This window comes from Pseudopipra pipra, chromosome 2 (genome assembly GCF_036250125.1).
Source record: "Pseudopipra pipra isolate bDixPip1 chromosome 2, bDixPip1.hap1, whole genome shotgun sequence".
NCBI lineage: Eukaryota > Metazoa > Chordata > Aves > Passeriformes > Pipridae > Pseudopipra > Pseudopipra pipra.
In genome coordinates this window covers 27,401,186-27,421,126 of record NC_087550.1, presented here as the reverse complement: position 1 = coordinate 27,421,126, position 19,941 = coordinate 27,401,186, and the positions used below count along the sequence as shown (strand labels likewise).

The 19,941-nt window shown below is 39.2% G+C and overlaps 1 protein-coding gene across 3 annotated transcripts in view; it reads left to right on the top strand.

The window, feature by feature from the left end:
* The window catches only part of WARS2 (tryptophanyl tRNA synthetase 2, mitochondrial), a 38,403-nt gene extending 26,143 nt beyond the window's left edge, over positions 1-12,260 (top strand). For all 3 annotated transcript variants that reach the window (XM_064644552.1, XM_064644553.1, XM_064644554.1), the window contains exons 3-6: positions 4,705-4,785; positions 6,534-6,619; positions 9,201-9,319; positions 11,291-12,260. In XM_064644552.1, the coding sequence (XP_064500622.1) occupies positions 4,705-4,785; positions 6,534-6,619; positions 9,201-9,319; positions 11,291-11,739 (735 nt within the window). In that variant the 3' untranslated portion in view covers positions 11,740-12,260. The remainder of the gene's footprint in view (positions 1-4,704; positions 4,786-6,533; positions 6,620-9,200; positions 9,320-11,290) is intronic.
* The last annotated feature ends 7,681 nt before the right edge of the window (positions 12,261-19,941 follow it).

Below are 19,941 nucleotides of genomic sequence, written 5' to 3'. Positions count from 1 at the left end.
AAAATCTTACCTCATTCAAAAAAAAAAAGTGAGCAGCATCTGCTTTTAAAAAAAGGTCTCTTGAATTTTTTGCGAGCGCTAATTGGTACTTCTAGAAGAGACAAAAGTCATAAAAAAGGTTTAATTTCTTTTTAAATTTAGAACACTTCCTCTTCTCTGTTCAAATTTCTTTTAGTACCTAGCTATCCAAATTACCTCCCCAGACCACTTTGTCCTCTACACTGTCAAAGTAAAATCTTTTAAATTTACTGCCCATTTAAAATACAGCCCATAATGAGGTTACAGTGTCGAAGGGGAAGCTGCTTCCATATAATAGACGTGCAACAAATTTGCAGTGCCTTACAGACAAGGGCGATAAGTTGCAACTTGAAGAAGTTCATCTTGACAGTGAAACACTGCATCTCTTTTTGCAGGAAGCCACTCCAGCTGCCAATGCACAGCTTTGTATTGTAACCTCAGAAAGCTGAGGTCCAGTGTTGCTGATTTAGCTGCTTTCAGATCTGCTTACAGTATCCGTGCCTCTGCCACTCTTGTTCTTGAATCCCATTGCTTGCTGTCCTCCTCAGCTGTATGTCTCAGCATGAGAAGTCATCTAGAATTATTTGGACTAAAAGTAGCTATTGGTTTTCCATGTATATATCATCAGCTGTGGCTGTGGCCAGGGAATATCAACAGTAATTTGGTAGGGAACAACTAGGATCATGGACAAAATAATATATCTACAGGGAGAAGCCCTGAGATTGTACTTCAGCATATAACGCTCCAGAGATGATCCAAGTGTAAATTGTGATCTCAGTTTAATAACTTCAAATGGCCACACAAGTGAATAATTAAGAAACTATTTATCTTCGAAGAGGGAGCAGCAGGGCACTCAGCCAGGTGAAGAAACAGAAATGTTTGTGCCTTTTAGATAACCGCTCATTATCATTTGTAACTAGTCACCTCTGTTAAATAATTGTGCTTTAAAAAAATAAGAGTAATCTGACCATGCAGACTTGGGCTTGTCAGGTCACAAGGAAGGAATGTTACTAGTTTGACATACAGGTCAAACACACTATTGAGCTGAATCACAACGCAGGATAAAAGGTCTTGGAGTCATCATTGACATTTCTATAAATTTATGGATCTGGATTTCATAGAATATTCTGAGTTGGAAGAGACCCACAAGGATCATCAAGTCCAGCTCTTAAGGGAATGGCCCATACAGGGATTGAATGCACAACCTTGGTGTTATCTGAAATCGTTGTCTCAGCACAAATTATTTTCAAAAATACCAACAGTATGTCATCATCACTATATTACCAGAAAGGGTTTTGAGAATAAGACAGAAATGATGTTTTGTAATTGTACAAAACCTTAGTGTGCCCATTTTTTGAATGTTGGGTAAAGCTTTACTGTCTACATCTCCAGAAGGAACTAGTGAATTAGATATGATACAAAGAAGAGGAATTAACGCAAGCGGAAATAGAGTACCTGCCTTCAAAGGAAAAACTGAGAAGTCAGGGATGCTTCAGTTTGAAGAGAAGGAGGCTGAGGTGTATATGTAATTAAGGTTTACAAAATCAGAAAAACACTGAATAAGCTGGAGGTGGAATTGTTCACTAAATTGTGCAATACAAGAAACAGGTGCCATTCAAAAGTAGTAAACAAAGATAGATAAATTAGCAACTACATTAAGGTGTTTCTTTACACATCAGGTTTAAGCCTCTGGAGGTTATTGATACATGTGGTTGTGAAGTGGACAGTATCAGCCAGTTCAGAAGGGGATTAGACGCATTCATGGGGAGCCTGGATACTAACAGGACTGGGCCAGGGATAATACCTTTGGATATTCCCTAGTACAACAATTATGGATGCTGGAGAAGTATGAGGGGAAGATACTGTAGGAAGCAGTAGGCTCATGTGTTCGACCTAAATGCCATCTCTTGTTGCTACTCCTGGAAGCAGAGCACTGGGCTACAGCTACCTCTGTTGCGCTTTGTTGTACAGTTTTACTTCTTACATTCTTATGTTTTAGTTGTTTAATGAAGACGTTTGCTCAGAGTTTTAAATGGACTTGCGGCAAGAAGCTGATCAAGTTTGTCTGAGAGAATGGCTTCTTCCTATTGCGATCCACTGGTATTGCTCAGTGAAAGGAAGAGTAGATTGAGCCTTTATTTTACCGGTGTCGTGTACATCTTCATGTCTTCCAGTTTCTTTGTATCCAGATTTATCCAATTTATTCCAAGTGATAGAATACCGTAGCTAAATGAGTAACATTTGAGCTGATGCACGGTGACCAACCAAATGCAGCAATTACTTGCCCATCTTGCCAAGTAAAACACAGTAGCTTAAACCGTGATTTAGTCTGACAAATGATTTGTGGTTTAATCCTAGTACCTCCTGATTCACACACCAACGTACAGTCACTTACTGCAATTTGTATGATGAATGTTAACTCATTAGGCTCCAGTACTGAATTTTTTTCCAACTGAAATCACTACCCTTCAGTGCACTTTTATATATTTTCTCCCCCTTTTGTCAGGCTTTTCCCTCACAATATTAATGCTTTAGTCTTACTTAGGAAAAGACTGTGTGTGTTTGAGGATTAGAAATGAGTATAACTTGGTAGGACCCAGAACTGTGTATTCGACTCAACAAATGCTGTTTAGATCACTTGGTGTTTTGGTAACTGATGTAATTTCAAATCCGCTGATCCACTGAAACTCACATGCAGTCTTGGCTGTGGAAGCAAAGTCTTACAGAGCTGAATCAATGACTGCATAGCTTTTGAAGAGAGTCCTTGTCAACACAAGTGCAACAGAGCACCATCTCCTCTCTATCCGTGACTAGAAGAAAGAAATGAGAAACTGCTTTGAACCAGATGGTGATTCCTTCTAAATGAAGTAGGAGTCTTGACCTTAGTATTTTCTATAAAGTTCAATTTACTCTTTGTACCTTGCAGAGGATATATTTGGTGCATCTTACTGCACTTTGTCTTGTGAGCAGAAGATTGCAGGTCAAATAAGCATGAGGGAATTACAAAAAATAAAACTGTAGGAAAGGCAGAAAGAAGGGAAAGAGAATCAACCATAAATGTTTCTCTAGCCACTGAGCTGTTTTCTTGAGGTCAGATACCTCTACACAACATTGGTGACCAAAATAGTCCCGTGACTGCTAGCTAGGAAATTACTATATTTAAAATGTAACAACAAATAAATTGCAATTAATAATGCTAGTAATTCTTACTTGCTAACAAACACTTTTTACTGCCTTTCATCTGGGTTGTTATATCACATTGCAAGCACGAAGCTTTGGACATCCCTGAGACAGTTAGCATGCTCTTAAACATTCAAACCTGCCAATATTGAAAAGAGTGAATCAAACATGTAAGCAAAGGAGCAGAACATAGGTCACTTTTTTCTTTTGATGATTATTGTTGATATAGCTAACTAACAACAGACAGAATGACAGGAAAGAAGTTAAAGAATATGCATCAGCAATACTTGCCTCTTTTACTAATCCAGAAATGAATATTTCATATTTTCATATTTTCTCAGCAAAAGCTGAAGAGTGTATGTAAAGAAGCTAAACATGGATTCATCCAACAGAGGTTGTTGACACAGCACATTTCTTGTCTCAGCCTGTAGAAGATCTTTCTCTTAGCAGAAGGGGGGCAATCACTCTGTCTGATGTCTTTCTGAAACTATTAAAATTTCACTATCAGCACAGTTTCCTCTGAATGTTAAATGAAGAATCTGTTGCATGAGCTTAAGTGGGATCTTTTCTTATTTTTTTAAACCACCCTTGTAGCAAAGGGTACGTGGAGGCCTGATCCTCCTCTTTCACTTGCAGATCAGTATTAGTTTTAATAGGATTTCAGAACTGAGGGACAAATTAAGCCTCAATTCAGGCTGTCCTGTAGTTTGACTTCTGCTATTATCCCTGTTTTGTAGACAGGTTAGGGTCCTCAGGTGTGACTAACTACCTTTCTGTGTCTGCTGATCACCAGACTGTCACTGCCACCACCCTTGCCCTATCAGTGTGTTGTCCTGGTCAGGGAGATAACTGTTCCTGCCTTGCTCCTGTCTCTTTGCAGACATGGCTTTGTGGAGCAGCCCAGCTCTTCTTTTTCCCTGGTAGTTAGCTCAGGCTTCTATGAAGGGCCTACAATTAGTTTACTGCCAGACATGCTGCAGTGCAGTATGGCTCAAGTAAGAACTGGGGACAGTCTGGCTTGAGCTTAAATAGGGCTCCTGAAACTATGGGCAGAGGGGATGGCTGAAGGGTGCTGGTGAGGACAATTAAGGGAAACCAGTGCACTTGGGGCCCTGATGCAGAAGAAATGAAGATCGAGTAATTTATTGGCACTGGAAATGAGAAAAGTTAAGAAGGTTTGTCACTATTAATGTATTACCTAAGAGTGTGGAGAGGCTGTGGCACAGTGGCAGACAGTTGATTAGTTTACATGTGTGTTCAACTCCGCTCTTGCTAAAGCATTTTCTTTCTTATTTAGAATATGAGTGGATAGGATCAAGAATGGTACCTGAGTGTAGGATATTTAATCCTGGCAGTGTCCAAAACTTCCCATTAGCTTGTCACTTGACTTTCCTGAAAAAATAATATTAAAAAATGGTTTTCTGATCCTTTTTGTCTTTATTGATTTTGAGAAAATGTGCATATAAATAAAGGAGATTAAAATAGATTCTGGCTTCATACTTTCAGGTTCCTGAGCACGCAGAACTTGCCTGGATTCTTGGGTGCTTAACTAATGTGCCACGTCTGCTACGTTTACCCCAGTGGAAGGTATGGACAGTTTTGTAGATTGAAAGGAAATATGTGGAAGTTCAGTAGAATTGTTGTCCTTGAAATACTTGTTATCTGTGAAGTCCCAACTGTATCTTGGTTATCCCTGCTTTCAGTTTAAGTAGTTCTGTAGTCCTGTGGTGGAAGGGGGGGAAAAGTGTCTTTCTAGGTCTGTTGCTCTCAATGAACGTTTTTCTGCTGGAAGCTACAGAATAATATTATTGGCAGAGACTTGCAGAAACAGTACTAAATATGAGGTTAGTTTAGTGTCATTGAACTGATTTTGCCAGAATATTTGAGGTTATTTCAATAATTTTAATGCCTATTTAATAATGTAAAACTACTGCAAGATATTGCAATGGAAACCTTGAGCCTTGACAGTTAAGGAATTCCTTAAACAGCTTTTCTTTTTCCACTATAAAGAGTGGCTGTTCTGTAGATTTTATGGAAGAGTCTTCAAAAGAGTCATATGTTGGAAGAGGAGTATAGAAATTATAAATATAAAAAATGTGCTGAGTGATAATCTATCTTAAATGTTTGCCTTTACAAGTTTCAAATGTTCATTATCTTAATCTTGGTAGTGCATCAGCATGACAGCATTAACAGTTCTTTCATTTAAATTCCTTGTATTTTATTTTGGCATTTAGTAAGCAGAAAAAGCAAAAGGAGAGAGAAGTATCCGAAAAAGGAAAAAAAAAACAACACAGCAGCTTAAGAGCAGTTTGGCTTGTAGAGTTCAGAGCAGCCTTAAATACCTCCAGATGTTTTCTTTTTTCCTGTTTTTCTTCTTAATTAAATAAAACCAGTAAACCTTAAATACAGCAACCAGCATTAATGCATGTCTTAGATTAAAGCAAACCTTTTCAAACCTGAGGTTCTCAAGTTAAGCTCTTAAATCCAACTTTGACTGGATTGACTTTCCAAATCTTCAGATAGGTGTTACAGGTGCTAGGCTTTGCAAATTAAGTTCCCTGAACCCTAGGCACTTAGAGATGTAGACAGAATAAAGGATCTGTGGGAGAGGGTGAGAAAAATTTGAATATATTTTAACAGTCTTAATGAAATAATTAAGATTTCAAAGGGTTTAGTATATTTAACTATTGCTAAAAGCCAAATGTAGATATGCCATTGCTAGAACATAATTATTATCTGTAGCCTGACTATTGTGATTTAAATGATCCATATTGTAGAGCAGTAAAGGGCTTGAAGACATTAGGTGGATTGTGGGGAGCATCGTGAACTCATGGAGAGAACGCTGGACTCCACCTCTGTAGTTATGGGTTCTCCTAGCTGTTGCTGACTGTCCTTGTGACTTTGTGATCACTGTCTTAATTTCTTTTCTGTGAAACACAGGTGCTATATACTCTTTATATCTCTATTGTAAAGTGTTTCAAAAATTTATTTCTGAAAATGCTATTTTAAAAGTAGGGTTTATTGATACGAACTGTAATAACCCAGCCTGATTGTTTTGAATTTGAAATCATTTTTATTAATAAGGTTACAAACAGAAAACACAAGGCTCTGTTTTCTTCCCACTAGAATATCAAAACAGTGTAGGGAAATTCATAAATAAAGGGCATAGAACATATGTATTCATAAGGAATGGATTTTACATGACACTCTCTTCTCTAGAGTTATGCAATAAGTTACTCAGTAAGTCAGAATTCTAATTAACTAATTAACAAATCACAGATTTTGATACCATTAGGCAAAAGTGTGATTCCTCTCCGTTTTTCTTTTTCAAACAGATGAAGCGTGCCAGCCAGAATAGCGAAGGAACTGTTGGTTTGTTGACTTACCCTGTGCTTCAAGCAGCAGATATTTTGCTGTACAAGTAAGAGGCAGAATGTGAGCCCATGGGCAATGTCTGTTCAGCTACGTTAGAATGAATGTTCGTCAGGTCAACATGCTAACTTATTAAGTGGGGGAGCTGGGTGTGATTAGATCAGAAGATTGGAAATGGATGACAGACTCTCAAGTGGCTAGTTGAAATCTAGCCTGGCTAAAAAGCAACTGATAGGGCTGTAAAGAGAAAAAGCTGGTCACTTGAGAATAATTCTTAGGGAATTACAGCAGATTGATGTTTAATTGTGCATATTAGTTGTTCACACACATACACATTTTTTTAAGTAGTTACACTTAATTTTATGCAGTGTACTGTAGAGATACTTAAACTGTCTGTATGTAATATACCAGTATTAGTGTGGGATTAGTGTAGCCCAATTCATATTGATGAGAAAAGGTGACTGCACCTTGTAGGATCTGGGCTAGTTCAGTTTTCTCTGTGGGGTACTATGTGCTGCAATGGTAATAGCCACTAATGAGAGACTGATGATTTCTCAGCGTGCCCAAGCCCGTAGCCTAGCTGATAAGAATTGTTGTGACTGGTTGTATTTCATAATATGATTTAAACTGTCTCAATTAGTAAAGGTTGGAGACAATGCATTAGGTATTATTTTTACGTTCTGAGCATATGTACTTTGTGGCATTGTTCTGAAGGGATGGTGAGAGTATTTGTCGGGACAGAATGGTAGTACAGAACTGTGAGGATGGGGATGTTGTGACAGAGTAACCAAGAGTAGCCAGTTAATTCAGAAAAATGTATCTAGAGAAATTTCATTGTAAGTAACCATAGTAGGGGAAAACAGTACTGTTAGAAGACCAGTAGATGGTATTTCTAACTCACCTGAATTTTAACTAAAACTAATGGGAAGCAAGCGAAAGAAAGAATCGGACTATTATAATGGTCTTCTTAGCAGTGAGTCACATTTGCTTGTCAAGCAGTATTTAAGGGTGAAATTTAGAGAACTTTATCAGAATTCACCTTATTTTGATTGAGCTCAGCTATGTATGTCTCTTCTATCTCTAGTCAGATCATGTAATTCGTATTTCGTTAGTAAAGCCAGTGGCTTGTTTGCTATTATATTAGCAGCAGGCTGTCCACACAGAGCACAAAACAAGAAGTGAAAGAAAAAAAATCACTTTGAAAAAATTTGACATAATATATTTAATAATAAATGTTGTAATGTAAAAAAAATACTGTAAGGAACAAGAATTAGGGAGAACTGGAAATATAGGAAGGAAGAAGAAGAATTTAGAGCTAGAGGAGGGCAAGAAACAGTACTAACTCAGATGAACCAAGGATCAAACAGATAGGAAAATAAACAGAAAATTACAGAAAGGAGTTAAAATAGCACCAAAACAAAAATATTTTAAAAAAATCAAGGAAAAAGGCAGTGGTATTTATAGAGATAATATGTTTTCTCTTCCATGGCAAACTTTGTGAATATGGAACCATTTTGGCATATGGAAACATTTCTTTTGACCTGCTTAAAGTATATTGATTATGGTAACTGATTTTCTCTATGTTAGTTATAGGCCACTGTGATTTTCTGTTGGCTACTGTAACTGTTTTTAGGTTGCCTTGCTGACTGTTTGGTGGGGAATAAAGGTGGACAAATTGACTGTTGAATGTCAGCCCAGTAATTCAGAATCGGAAGGAAAGAGTACCGTGTTGAACTGAAATTTTCTGGGAACTTAAAAGATGCATAGTGAACTTCCTTACTCTGGAACATATCCAGGATTCTGAATACCCCACAAGCTTCAGAAAAAAAAAAATCTACTGGGGGATGGGAGAGTAATCAAAAGCTGGCATGATTTCAAGTCTGCCTCATCTAAAAGAATCATACATTTTTAGCAAGTATGATTAACTGTGGGAAAGAATCACCAGGGGAAGTAATGGATTCTTCACCTCCTCGTGTCCTCTGATGCAGATGGTGTTTTCCTCCAGAAGTGTATTCAAGCCATTGAGTTCAATACAGAAGATCAGATGATCCTTTGAATCTGACAGTTCTAATCTTCTAAAGATAACACTTGTGACAACGGAGGCACTGACCCACTTGATATTTATTCAGTGGTGACCCATGAGGAAGAACCACTCTCTTCTTTCCTTCCCTTGGTATATCCTCAGTACTAACTTCTCAACAGCAGCTATGTGTTCCTGAAATTTGACATGACAATGTGCTTGCACTTTACGCCTTGCAGACCTTTCTTGCTTTGTTTGCACACTTATAACACGTGCTCTTTGATCTCCAAAGAGACAGCAGGAGATACTACAAAAACCTTCTTTGAGCTGAGTTTAGTGAGTTGCTCTTACAGGTTTCTTTGCCGTGTATGTTTTCTTGAGGGGCTATTTTTGCCCTTGGAGATGTGCTTCAGTTCAGCACAAAATGCAGACTCATCCTGGGATATGGTCAGTTTTGGACCTTATTCCCACAGAACCTGTATCTAACTGGGACTGAGTATTTGGCTCAGTCTGGCCCTCAGTCATGGCAGAAGCTGTGAGAGTCTTGAGTAACATTTCGGCAGAACCAGAGAGCTTTACTGAGTTTCCTGTATCTGTCTTTTATTAAAAGGTCAACACATGTTCCTGTTGGAGAAGATCAAGTCCTGCACCTGGAACTAGCCCAAGATATAGCACAACATTTCAACAAGAAATATGGAGAATTCTTTCCTGTGCCCAAAGCCATTTTAAGTGAGCTGGTCTTGGATTTTTTTTTTTTCCCTTAACTGCACTTTTAAGGTTGAAGATGGATTTAAATATTGTGGAAATAGTTTCAGGGACCAAGAAAAGGGTACAAACTGATGCTAAGGGAGTGGAAAATTAAAAACTGACAACGAGAGACTAGAGGCTGTGAAATTTAACTCCCAAGATAGACATAAGGCTTTACAAATCCCTGGTAGAGGAATGTATGTGACGTCTGGTATTCTAGTCCAGGGGGCCAGATGCACTCTGCTGCTGCCAGTCAGCCTTGCTCTTCGAGGATTGGACTTCGTAAGAGTAGGGTCTCTGCTCCATGTTGCTAGTTCAGGAGACAGGTAAGCAACAAGACCTCTAGAAAGCAGAATTCTCGAGGTCCAAGTGGTAGATATTTACATTAAGCCTATTAAACACCGTAGATACGGTGCTCAAAAATTTTTAAGGGTGTTTAATATATACTTGCATATCTCAGTACATGTCTCTTACAGAGCTTAAGACTTTCCAGTTTTGATCTTACACTCAGGGAGACTTATAAGGAAAATCTTCTCAGCCATTTTTGAGCTATAAGGTCATAGGCCGGGGGGTGAGGAGGAGTCAGATGGCACAAATGGCATGTTTGTTAAGAAACGTGAAGAATTGGGCAAGGAAGAAGCATTGCATCTTTGTTGTAAGTAATGTAGAGGAATGCACAGCAGAGACCTTCGCCCCCAAAAGGGCAAGGAGCTCTCACCTTAGAAAAGACAGGCAGTAATAAACCTTTCTCAATTTTCAAGCCTCAGTGACAAAAACAGTATTAGACCTAAAGTGGAGCTTAGAGAATACTAAGCATTGCAAACTGCAGTTTCTAATGAGCAATTGAATACTAAGTACTATAAAGAAGAGCTGAGTGTAGCCTGTGATGCAGGTGAGCTATTTACCAGTAAATAAAAAGAAGTTTTTAAAAAACAAGAACATTTCACCTTGCTCATGAAAAGCATTCCTTCCTAAGTTCACAAGTATATGCAAACCAACAAAATATCCTAGATGAATGGAGAAGTTAGGGAACTATTCAGACTCACTAGCTGTAGGCAATGCAAATACCTGAACTCATTCGGATTTAGAGAAAAGAGACAGACTTCCAAAAGGTGATTCAGAACAGAGCACTTTCTGGGGCAGTCTGAATTTATGTTGGAAAAACCTTTATCATTTCACTGAGTACATAGACCATCTATGAGGAGTATGCAGGTAAATTATTTGGCTGTATAAGGTGTCTAAAACCAATTGGTGAGAATACTCTCAAGATCAGTGATACTTTATGACCTCCATGAATTATGTTGGGTGTATGCTGTTAAAGTACTTTGCAATATTCCCCTAATGCTACTATTCTATTTAATGTACATGCATATATCCTAGCAGTTTGTACAGTACCCACACTTATCTGAGCAGTGCTTTACTTCTAACAGAGCTGGTTATTGTTCAGTAAGAGAATTTTAATAGCTGTCTTTATTGAGATTTAGGAGAATTACCAGGAGATTATGGGTGGAAGAGTTTCTTGAAGTAAGGAGATAAACTCTTCTGGGATTCTTTTTTTACCAGTGGATTTAACCTGTTTCTCCACTGCTCAGAACCTTTCAGTGAAGTCCATACTCTTCAGGTAACTTGTTCCCAGTGTCAATACTATAAGGGAGGAGAAATTCTGGGGAGAAATCAACATGTTAGCCACAAAAAGTATTAGAAGGAGTCCTAGCAGAAGCTTCTGCTTAGTGAGGGTGGGAGAGACGGAGCAGGTTTCAGACAGTTTATGGTAGGAGAAAGATGGCTTTTTAGAAGAACGGAGAGGGCATAACGACTAAATAGTGCATAAGTGATTGTGCTCACAACTCATTTTTGAGCAAGGATAAACAGCTTCATCCTGTGTTGTTAGCAAATTTTATAAGAAACCATTGCCTGCATTCATAATTACTCCTTTTTTTTTTCTTTCTTAAGGCACAACAAAGAAAATAAAATCCCTCAGAGATCCAGCAGTGAAGATGTCCAAGTCAGACCCACAGAAGTTAGCTACTGTTAACATAGCAGACAGCCCTGATGAAATAGTGCTGAAGTTTCGCAAAGCTGTGACTGACTTTACCTCTGAGGTGACCTATGACCCAGCTGCTCGCCCTGGTGTCTCCAATCTGGTGTCCATTCATGCTGCAGTAACAGGGCTCAGCATCAAGGAAGTGCTGCACCAAGCCACTGGTCTCGACACTGCTCACTACAAAATGGTGGTAGCAGAGTCAGTTATTCAAAAATTTGCACCTATCAGGAATGAAATCAAGAAACTCCAGGAAGACAAGTCCCATCTGATAAAGGTTTTAGAGGATGGAGCAGAGAAAGCCAAAGAACTGGCTGCCCCCATCTATCAAGAAATAAGAAGACTGGTGGGATTTCAATAGAAGCTACTGAGTAGTTGCAAGGACTTTTGTATCATGGGACAGACATTTTGTTATTTGTAACAAAATCACTTATTAATTATTAATCATTTTGGTTTGAAACAAAAGCTTTTTTCCCTGGAAGATCCAAGTAGAACATTGAAGGTGATTGCATTAAAAAATGTGCATATTACCAGTGGGACCATCATTAAGCTTGTCTGGATAGTCAAAGAGGGAGGGCAGAAACAATCACTGTTCACAAAGAAATTGTGCAAAAGCAGAGTATAAGGTTGCCTCTATGGACTTTTTTGATTTTTCCATTGACCGCTGCAAGAAGCTGAAGTATAGGCAAGGTGATCAGAATCTACCAGAAAGATTTGTAATCCTTTCGAGAACATACTTAGCTGTGTATGTAATCTTGTTACAAATGGACAGTTCATCCCACTGGGGGTTATTCAGCTTTGATATGGTGGTTGAACATGTTTTGGATAACCAGAATAAAAGCAGAGACTTACAAATAAATGCTCAGGGTGATGAAGAGAGAATTTATTGCTTCTCCCTATCATGTCTTCAAATTCAGTGTGACTTTTTTATCTACGTAGTTGTGCGAAGTGAACCAGTGTGTCTCTTTAAAACTCACTGGATACTGTGCTTGATGACTTCTTTTGATAGTCACTCCAAAGAATCCAGAAAGTGGAGTTGAATTTCACTTCTGCCACCTGTATCATCCTGCTGGTGGGGTCTAAGGTACTTCAGTGACAAATGGTGTGCTTCAGCTGCTCCTATTCTGCCTGCTGTTCTGTTTAGCAGGGAGCTCCAGGATTTTCAGTTCAGCATCAAGTTCTAGGATTGCTTTAGAAAAGGTGTAGGGAAGAAGACGTGATCCTGAGTCAAAGAAATTTTAGGTTGAGAATCAGAGAACTTTTTGTAAAGTTGGCAAAATTACTTGTTCAGAAAATTGTGCCAAAGTCAGAGCCAGAAGCGAGTTAAATAGATCTTTATGAACTCTTCACTACTGAGCCTCAGGAAAACCTGGTGATGGGAGAATAGTATTAGCCTGCACTACCCACAGACTGAGACCTGTGGACCATGGCATTTGTCAGGGAATGTGTGGCAAAGGGGAATTGCCAAAAGGAGACACCATATTCTGAAGAGGGGGTAGTAATACATGTTAAAAGGTAATTAAAGCCCTCCTGGTCCTGTGCCAGCATATTTAACTGTATTGTTACTGTTCATGGTGCTGTGTTTGAAATTGCTATACTGTAATGTAAATTGAGTTAATCTTGTACTCTGCAGTTCATAACCATTATATATATGCCTGTGACATTTGTCATGAAGGATTGCAGTCTTACATGACTTAGTAAAACTGGAGGAGGGAGGGGGTGTTTCTACATAGTGTGGTTGGTTGTTTGTTTGCTTGCTTGCTTTTTAAAAAAGACACTATTTAGTTAATTATAGTGACTTGATTCAGAAAGAAATATTTAATTTCCCAAAACATGAAGCTGAGAACTGAGCATCTCCGGATCTGTGCTGAGACCTGTATTTATTTGTTAGGGATCTGAAGAGAACTGCCATTGGAGAACTTGATGATGACAGATTTTCTAGAGTTAGTCAAGACTAGAGAAGTAGAGTGGATGGAGACAGAATGATCAGAAATCAAACTCAGTATAGACAAGTCCAAGGTAATGTCCTCTGGAAAGAATAAGTATATTCAAAAATTATCCCTGGTTTTAAATAAGCAGATTAGGAAAGGGCACAATTATAGTTGTGCATATTTAGGTAGTTTTAAAAAGTTTGTGTCAGTGTTTAACAGCTGCATTGTCTGCATGGAAACTAAGACAAAAATTAAGGCACACAGTTACTGCTGCTTACTGACTTGGCATAAAGTATTTGCAGTGGCACTGTTTAATATGGATTGATTTCTGCAAAGTTCCCACAATATCTTCCTTAAGAGAAGCTAAGACAGGGCTGAAAATCTTCACCTACGTTTACCTCTACCTCTTTTTCACTAGCGAAGATAGGAGTATATATTCAAGAGACAAATCATAGTTTCATTTTTTGCACTTCTGATATCCAAATCACCTAACACATAGGGTTGCCATTCAACGCACCTTCTTTGCAGTGGGAAGGAAATAGGAGCATTCATGGGAGGGGTTGACATCAACAGGCAATTCTGGTTTGTTACTCAAACTATTCTGAGCAATCTTTCCAAAACTGTTACATTTTTTCAGAAAATCACGTAGATGAAGCAGGAAGAAAAACTTCAAAAGAGCCTTTTCTTTGAGGTAGGGGTTTAGTGCATCACATATTTAGCAGTGTTTCAAACAAATTCAGTAATTTGTGTCTTTTTAATTCAGTAATATATTGGGGTGTTTCCCTTCCCTTTATCCTGTCTAACAAACCTTACTTGCCTGATTTATTTCCTTCAAGTAAGGAAATATACCCATTTTTTTTTTCAGCTTCAGGAAAGTTAAACTCATGTTAAATGAGTATGTTCACCTACTGATTGTTGACTTAGCTTTTTATTTTAGTTGCTCCTGTGGAGGAATTCTCAAAATAAAAGCTGTGTCTGCCCAGTGGCATAGTCCCAGTTCCATTAACATCCATGATCTTTAGACTCCCCTGGGATGAGGCAACGAACATAGATGTGCAGATATCTGTTGCCTATTTCAGTTTTCTTGGAGCATGGCTTTTTTGCAAAGTTAACTATCTTGGCACTCATGTCGTTTAGCTGAACCTAGCCTGGCTGCCTCTTTGCATTTCTTGAGCCCTTCACTTGGTGTCTGGGAAGAGTTTGTCAGGAAGAAGCTGAGCTTGAAGCAATGTGTGCTCAGTACTAGCAGTAAAACTTTTTTGATTCCAAGCCACTCTGATCTCTTTACTCTTCCTCTACCTCCCTGTTTCCTCTTTAGAACATTTTTGTAAGCACCCATTCTGTGTGGTGTTCTGTGATGGTGTCTACATTAATGAAGTAGTGCAGATGAGTTAGAGCAGCTGTTTAGAGAACCGTTGTTGGAGAAGACGATGCTATATATTTCAGAATTACTTGTTTCACACTAACTAGTCCAGTGTGCTGGGGATTTACTGGTTGTTTACACCTGGAGTGCAGTAGATGCGCTCCTGAAATGCATTTTCATGTTCGTTTTTATCCACATCATATTCCTTGAGACTTCTCTGTCATGTCAGCTGAAGTGCAGTAGGTGGGGACAGTGGAGAGTTCTGCAGAACTCCTGATCCCAGCTGCACTGCTAGTATAGAAATGCCTTGTGGTATTGCAGAAGTCATTGTAAGGCGTTCTTCCAGGACTGGGTGAGAAAAAGGTCCAAATACATCTTTCCTAGTTAAAGAAAGAAGAGTTGAAAGGTGGAAAGGTATCCTTACCCCTTGCTGTGTTGCTCTTTGAAGAAAAGAAAGCTAAAACAACAATCCTTTATTTTGAATATGTGCAGTAATTTGTGCCTTAGTCTCAAAATTTCCTCCTTTGCCATTCCTGTACATAAGTGCATCTGAAGTACATATATAGTGGTTGGGATCTGCAGTATCAGACATGGCATCTCCTGGGAAGTTTCGCTTACCTTTAGAGATAAAGCATCAACTCCACGGTGAATAACTTGCAAAACTCTAACTAAAACATTTATACATTTGAGACATTCATCTTTGTGGTCAGTGGTTCCTGGGAAGTCATCGCTTATAAGAAGATGCTGGGAGTGAGTCTCAGTTCTGTTCTCTCAGTTTTTGAGAATTTTAATTTCAGGAACAATGTTTTCTTCAGCAGAGACTCCAGATTAGGATCGGCACCATATATTAACTCTGGCGCTGCTCCAGCATACATCCTTGCCTCAAATAACTGGAGTGCATATGTATTGTACATTATACTGGAATTTGACTGTAACTTTTAAAGATGTGGTTGAAGTATACTTAGTTTTCAAACACCATGATCTGGCTTCTCATATTCTCTAGAAGGCCTTGTGCATAGTTCCGGTTTGGTATGTGTTTATCGACAAACAATTAAAGCAAAACTCTCAGGATTATGTCTGCATCCATTGAAGGTTAAGGACTTCATAAGAGTGAGCTGAAAGTCTACGGAAGGACAGTGAAATGGGATCCTTGGGGACTGACCTGAGTCTGAACATTTTGGGACCACAGATTATCAAAGCAAAAGTTTTCATCTCCCTGGTTAGGGCCGTCACGATTCTGACAACAGTACAGCAGTAAATACGGCTAATGAAAGCCTTTATGTCATTTTATGTAGGAATTCTGGATCTGATTTGTTGAGTACTGTAGTATAACATGAAATTTTAACTTTTCTGGTCTCCACAGTTTGCTAGATGTTTGTGACAGCAGAAATCTGTTTGAAACCATTTGCCAAAGCCGAATCTAATTCTCAGATCCAAAGCCTTTGGGTGTTTTCCCAAAATGGAGATTTCACAAAACAGTTTATTATTTGTAAACTACAATACCAATTTCAGTAATTGCTGTAGGATCAGTAAGAGCCAGAGGTCCATTCTGAATTACTCATTCATATATTTCATTACTGTTCTGATGCACATTCTGCATATCCATATGGCTAAAGGATCATGACAAAACTCAGAGGAGATCTGTGTGTGGTTCTGGTAATAGCAACAATATGGACCCAGGCGGGTTTGAGTCTTTAATCTAATGAGTATGCTCTTTCAGTGGTCCAGCTTGGTTAGATTTATCTTCAGGACAACAGATGGATCTTTCACCATTTTAATCTCTGCGTTTGAGTTCCTGGATGCTCAAACATAAACTGTTTATGACTGATTGACTGCTTCACAGGGAGAAATAGCAAGCTGGCACAGAGAGTCCAGTGGAAAAGGTTTTCTTTTCAGGAAATATATTATCCGTTCTTGACAGGAAAACAAAAACCCTCTTTCTGCTTTATTGGACCATCTAATTTCCGTTAAATTATTTGATCTGTTCGTTCCTTCTGGGTAAACTTGACAGTAGCTGCAAGAAGAATGACAACGTATTGTGTAGTCAAAAGCCTTGGAAGGACCCAGACATGTCTCATCAATTCAGAAGTCCCTTACATAGTGGGATTTTACTGGTTGCATCAGCTAGTTTCAGGGAAAATGTTGCAGCAAAATCGTAATCATATGTGACATTAATTGATCTAATTAAAGCTTTTGTGTCTTGGTTTGGTTTTTTATTTTTTTCTAACTCGCTAGGCTGTGAGAGAAGACTTGGGTTAAACTTTGAATTTCCAATAAAGCTTTCTATTGCATGCATAGTCCTGTCTAGATGACAGCTGAAGTAATGGAAAATGTATTGTTACAAAAGATTCTGCACTGATTCTCACCTTTCTGTCATTTTGTTTGCTGTGCTAATGGAAGGTTTGACAGAGAAGTATTTATTCTGTTTTGTGTCAATGAGAAATCATTCTACCTGCAACAGTCCCACACTGTTATGCAAATGGAAGATTCACTGATCATTTCACTTCTAGACAGCAGCTTTAGTTTCACGATTATTTTGTATAAGACCGAATGCCACCCTCCTGCACAAAGGGATGAGCAGGTGTGTCCAGGTACAATAAACAGTTTAACATCTGGGAAGATATTTTCCTATTGTGGTGAATTGCTGTCACAGAACACCATGTGACACAAGATGACAATATCCACTACATGAGTGGTCTCGTGCTGGACATGAAACTAAGCACTGAGCTTAATGGCTGTTGTGCTGTCGTGCTCTCACCACTCCAACATGGCTGTGAGACAGGAACAGCAAATCTGTGCCATACTAGAAGGCTCAATCAGTTCCAGATGTGCTATTTTTGCTGTATTTGCAAGACGAAATGTCAGGACAAGAGTTCCAGAACTGAAATCCTTAAAAGTTATTAAATGTTTGGGAGTAACGGCATGCTTGTAAAGCCTGGTTTATAAAGCCTAGGATAGCGTGGTCTTAGCCTCATTCAGACAGCCGACATGAGAAGTCACGTGGCTGAATGTGGCATAAAGTAAGCCATCTGCTTCCTTGATACAATAATGTGAAGACAGTATGAGTCTAATTTGAAGGATTACTGGGTTAACTCTTACAGGTGGGAAGTAACAGGTTATTGGCACAGCAAGGTAGTACCAGATCTCTCTTGGTGTCCTAAACCGTTGTGAAAACAGATGCTCACAGTTCAGGTGGGGACTTTGGATTGTACAAAGCACAGGTAAGATCCTGCTTGGACATTGTCACTTGTCCCACAGGCTGTTGTTCAATTTCTGTTCAATGTGACTTTATTGTCATCCAGCAATGTGAAATGACGGTCACGTGCTGATAAAATTAATTGGTTAATTAACAGTTTCTGCTGTGACAAAAATTAATGAAACCTCTGAAATATTGCATTTATGTCCTCTGCTATCTTTGGTGAAAACTTCTTTCCTGATGCCCCAGGATTTATAGAAAGAAATTTTTAAGCTAAATACACATGAAACTTATCAAAACAAGGCTACTCTTTGGCATTATCCAGAATTTCTGGTGTAGGAGGTTTCTGGTTTCATTCACCCTGTTTACCTTCATGCTTCCTTCCCAAAGCCACATCCCTCTCTGAGTAAAGTAAAATCTAAAGTAAAATCTATATGTTGAATGTTGTGAGACCGACTTTTTATTGTGACTGGAAACAGTTGTTCATATGTATTTCAAGAGTCTCTTCATGGTGTTTGCTGAATGAATAACAAAGATTTCAATAAGTGCCTCTTGAGTATTCAAGCCAAGGAAGATCTATGAGTGGGTTGGGGTTTGCTCTGCCCACATTTATTCCTTCATGGCCTGTCTGGCAGATGTTCCTACAGCAAGAATGGGAAAATAAGCAATTTTCTGTTCAGGCTTGTAGGCCAAATGCAAACTGCAAGTGGCAGTATGGCATTCATTGTTTTTAGACAGTCCTCATGAACTTTCTGTTACTGACATAACTGCACACCCTCCATGTTGAAGTTGTGTGGATGTTCAGGGGGGAAAAGGTAGGATATTTTTTTTGTTCTTCAAGACATGCTAGTCACATGTTGTATGCCCTGTCTTCCATCTCTTCTGGTCAGAAAGTTACTCCTGAGATTCTTGCTCTTAAATGTAGGGTACGCTTTTCTCTTGCCATGAAAAGCAAGGTGTGCAGATGTAATGCTGAACTCCAGTGGTTGTGTCTCTTAAACTAATCAGTCATACATTTCTGGAGCATATGTGGAATCCACATGGGCAAGGCATCTCAAAGGACCATGGTTTAACTAATTTTGATGTACAGAAGGCTTCTCCCCATCACACCAAGAACACTTCTCAAGAAGCATGGGAGTTACTGTGTATTCACAGGCCGAATGCACCGGACAGGAATGACTAAACCCATTTCTGTCTCAGAGGTAGTGCATTCACTAGGCAGGCACGTTGGCAGACAAGAAAGAAGTGCCTTGCTGGTTGGAGAGGATTGCTGCTGCTGTTGAGACAACTGATCCAAACTGCAACACTCCTGGCTTATGTTCAGCATCATGAACCCCCTTAGAAGGAAACTGTGAAGTGGATCGATTTTCTACATGTGCTGCATGAAGGCCGCAGTTTGCGCAGCGTTGGTGTGGCCTGTTGGGAAAGTATCATTTTATTGTTTAATAACCCATTGCCAAAATGGCTCAAGGATGTGGGGGGATTCTGAAGATCTTGAATCTCCTTGGAGGAAAGTCTGAGATAGTTGTTCCTCTTCAGCCTCGAGAAGAGATGTTTGCGAGGGGACCTCATCCATGTCTGTTAAGTATCTACAGGGAGGGTATCAATAGGATGGAGCCAGGCTTTTCTTGGTGGTGCCAGGTAATAGGACAAGAAGCAACAGGCAGAAACTGGAACATGGGAAATTCCACCTGAACATAAGTAAGAACTTCTTTACTGTGCAGGTAACCAGGCGCTGGAACAGATTGACCAGAGAGGTTGTGGAGTCTCCCTCACTGAAGATATTCAAGAAGCCTCTGGACACAGTCCTGTGCAATGTGCTCTAGGATGACCCTGCTTGAGCAGGGAGGTTGGACCAGATGACCCACTGTGGTCCCTTCCAACTTTACCCATTCTGTGATTCTGTGAATTCAGATGTGTTGCTGACTTGTGTGTGGGTTGTTCTGGCTCTGCTGAAGATGAAATGTGCTTTTACAGGGGTCTTATTTCTAAGGGGTTTAGTTCCTACAGACAGTGTTGTTAAAATAGACTTCAGAGGTGCAATATATCTGTATAGCCTGAGAACAAAATTGA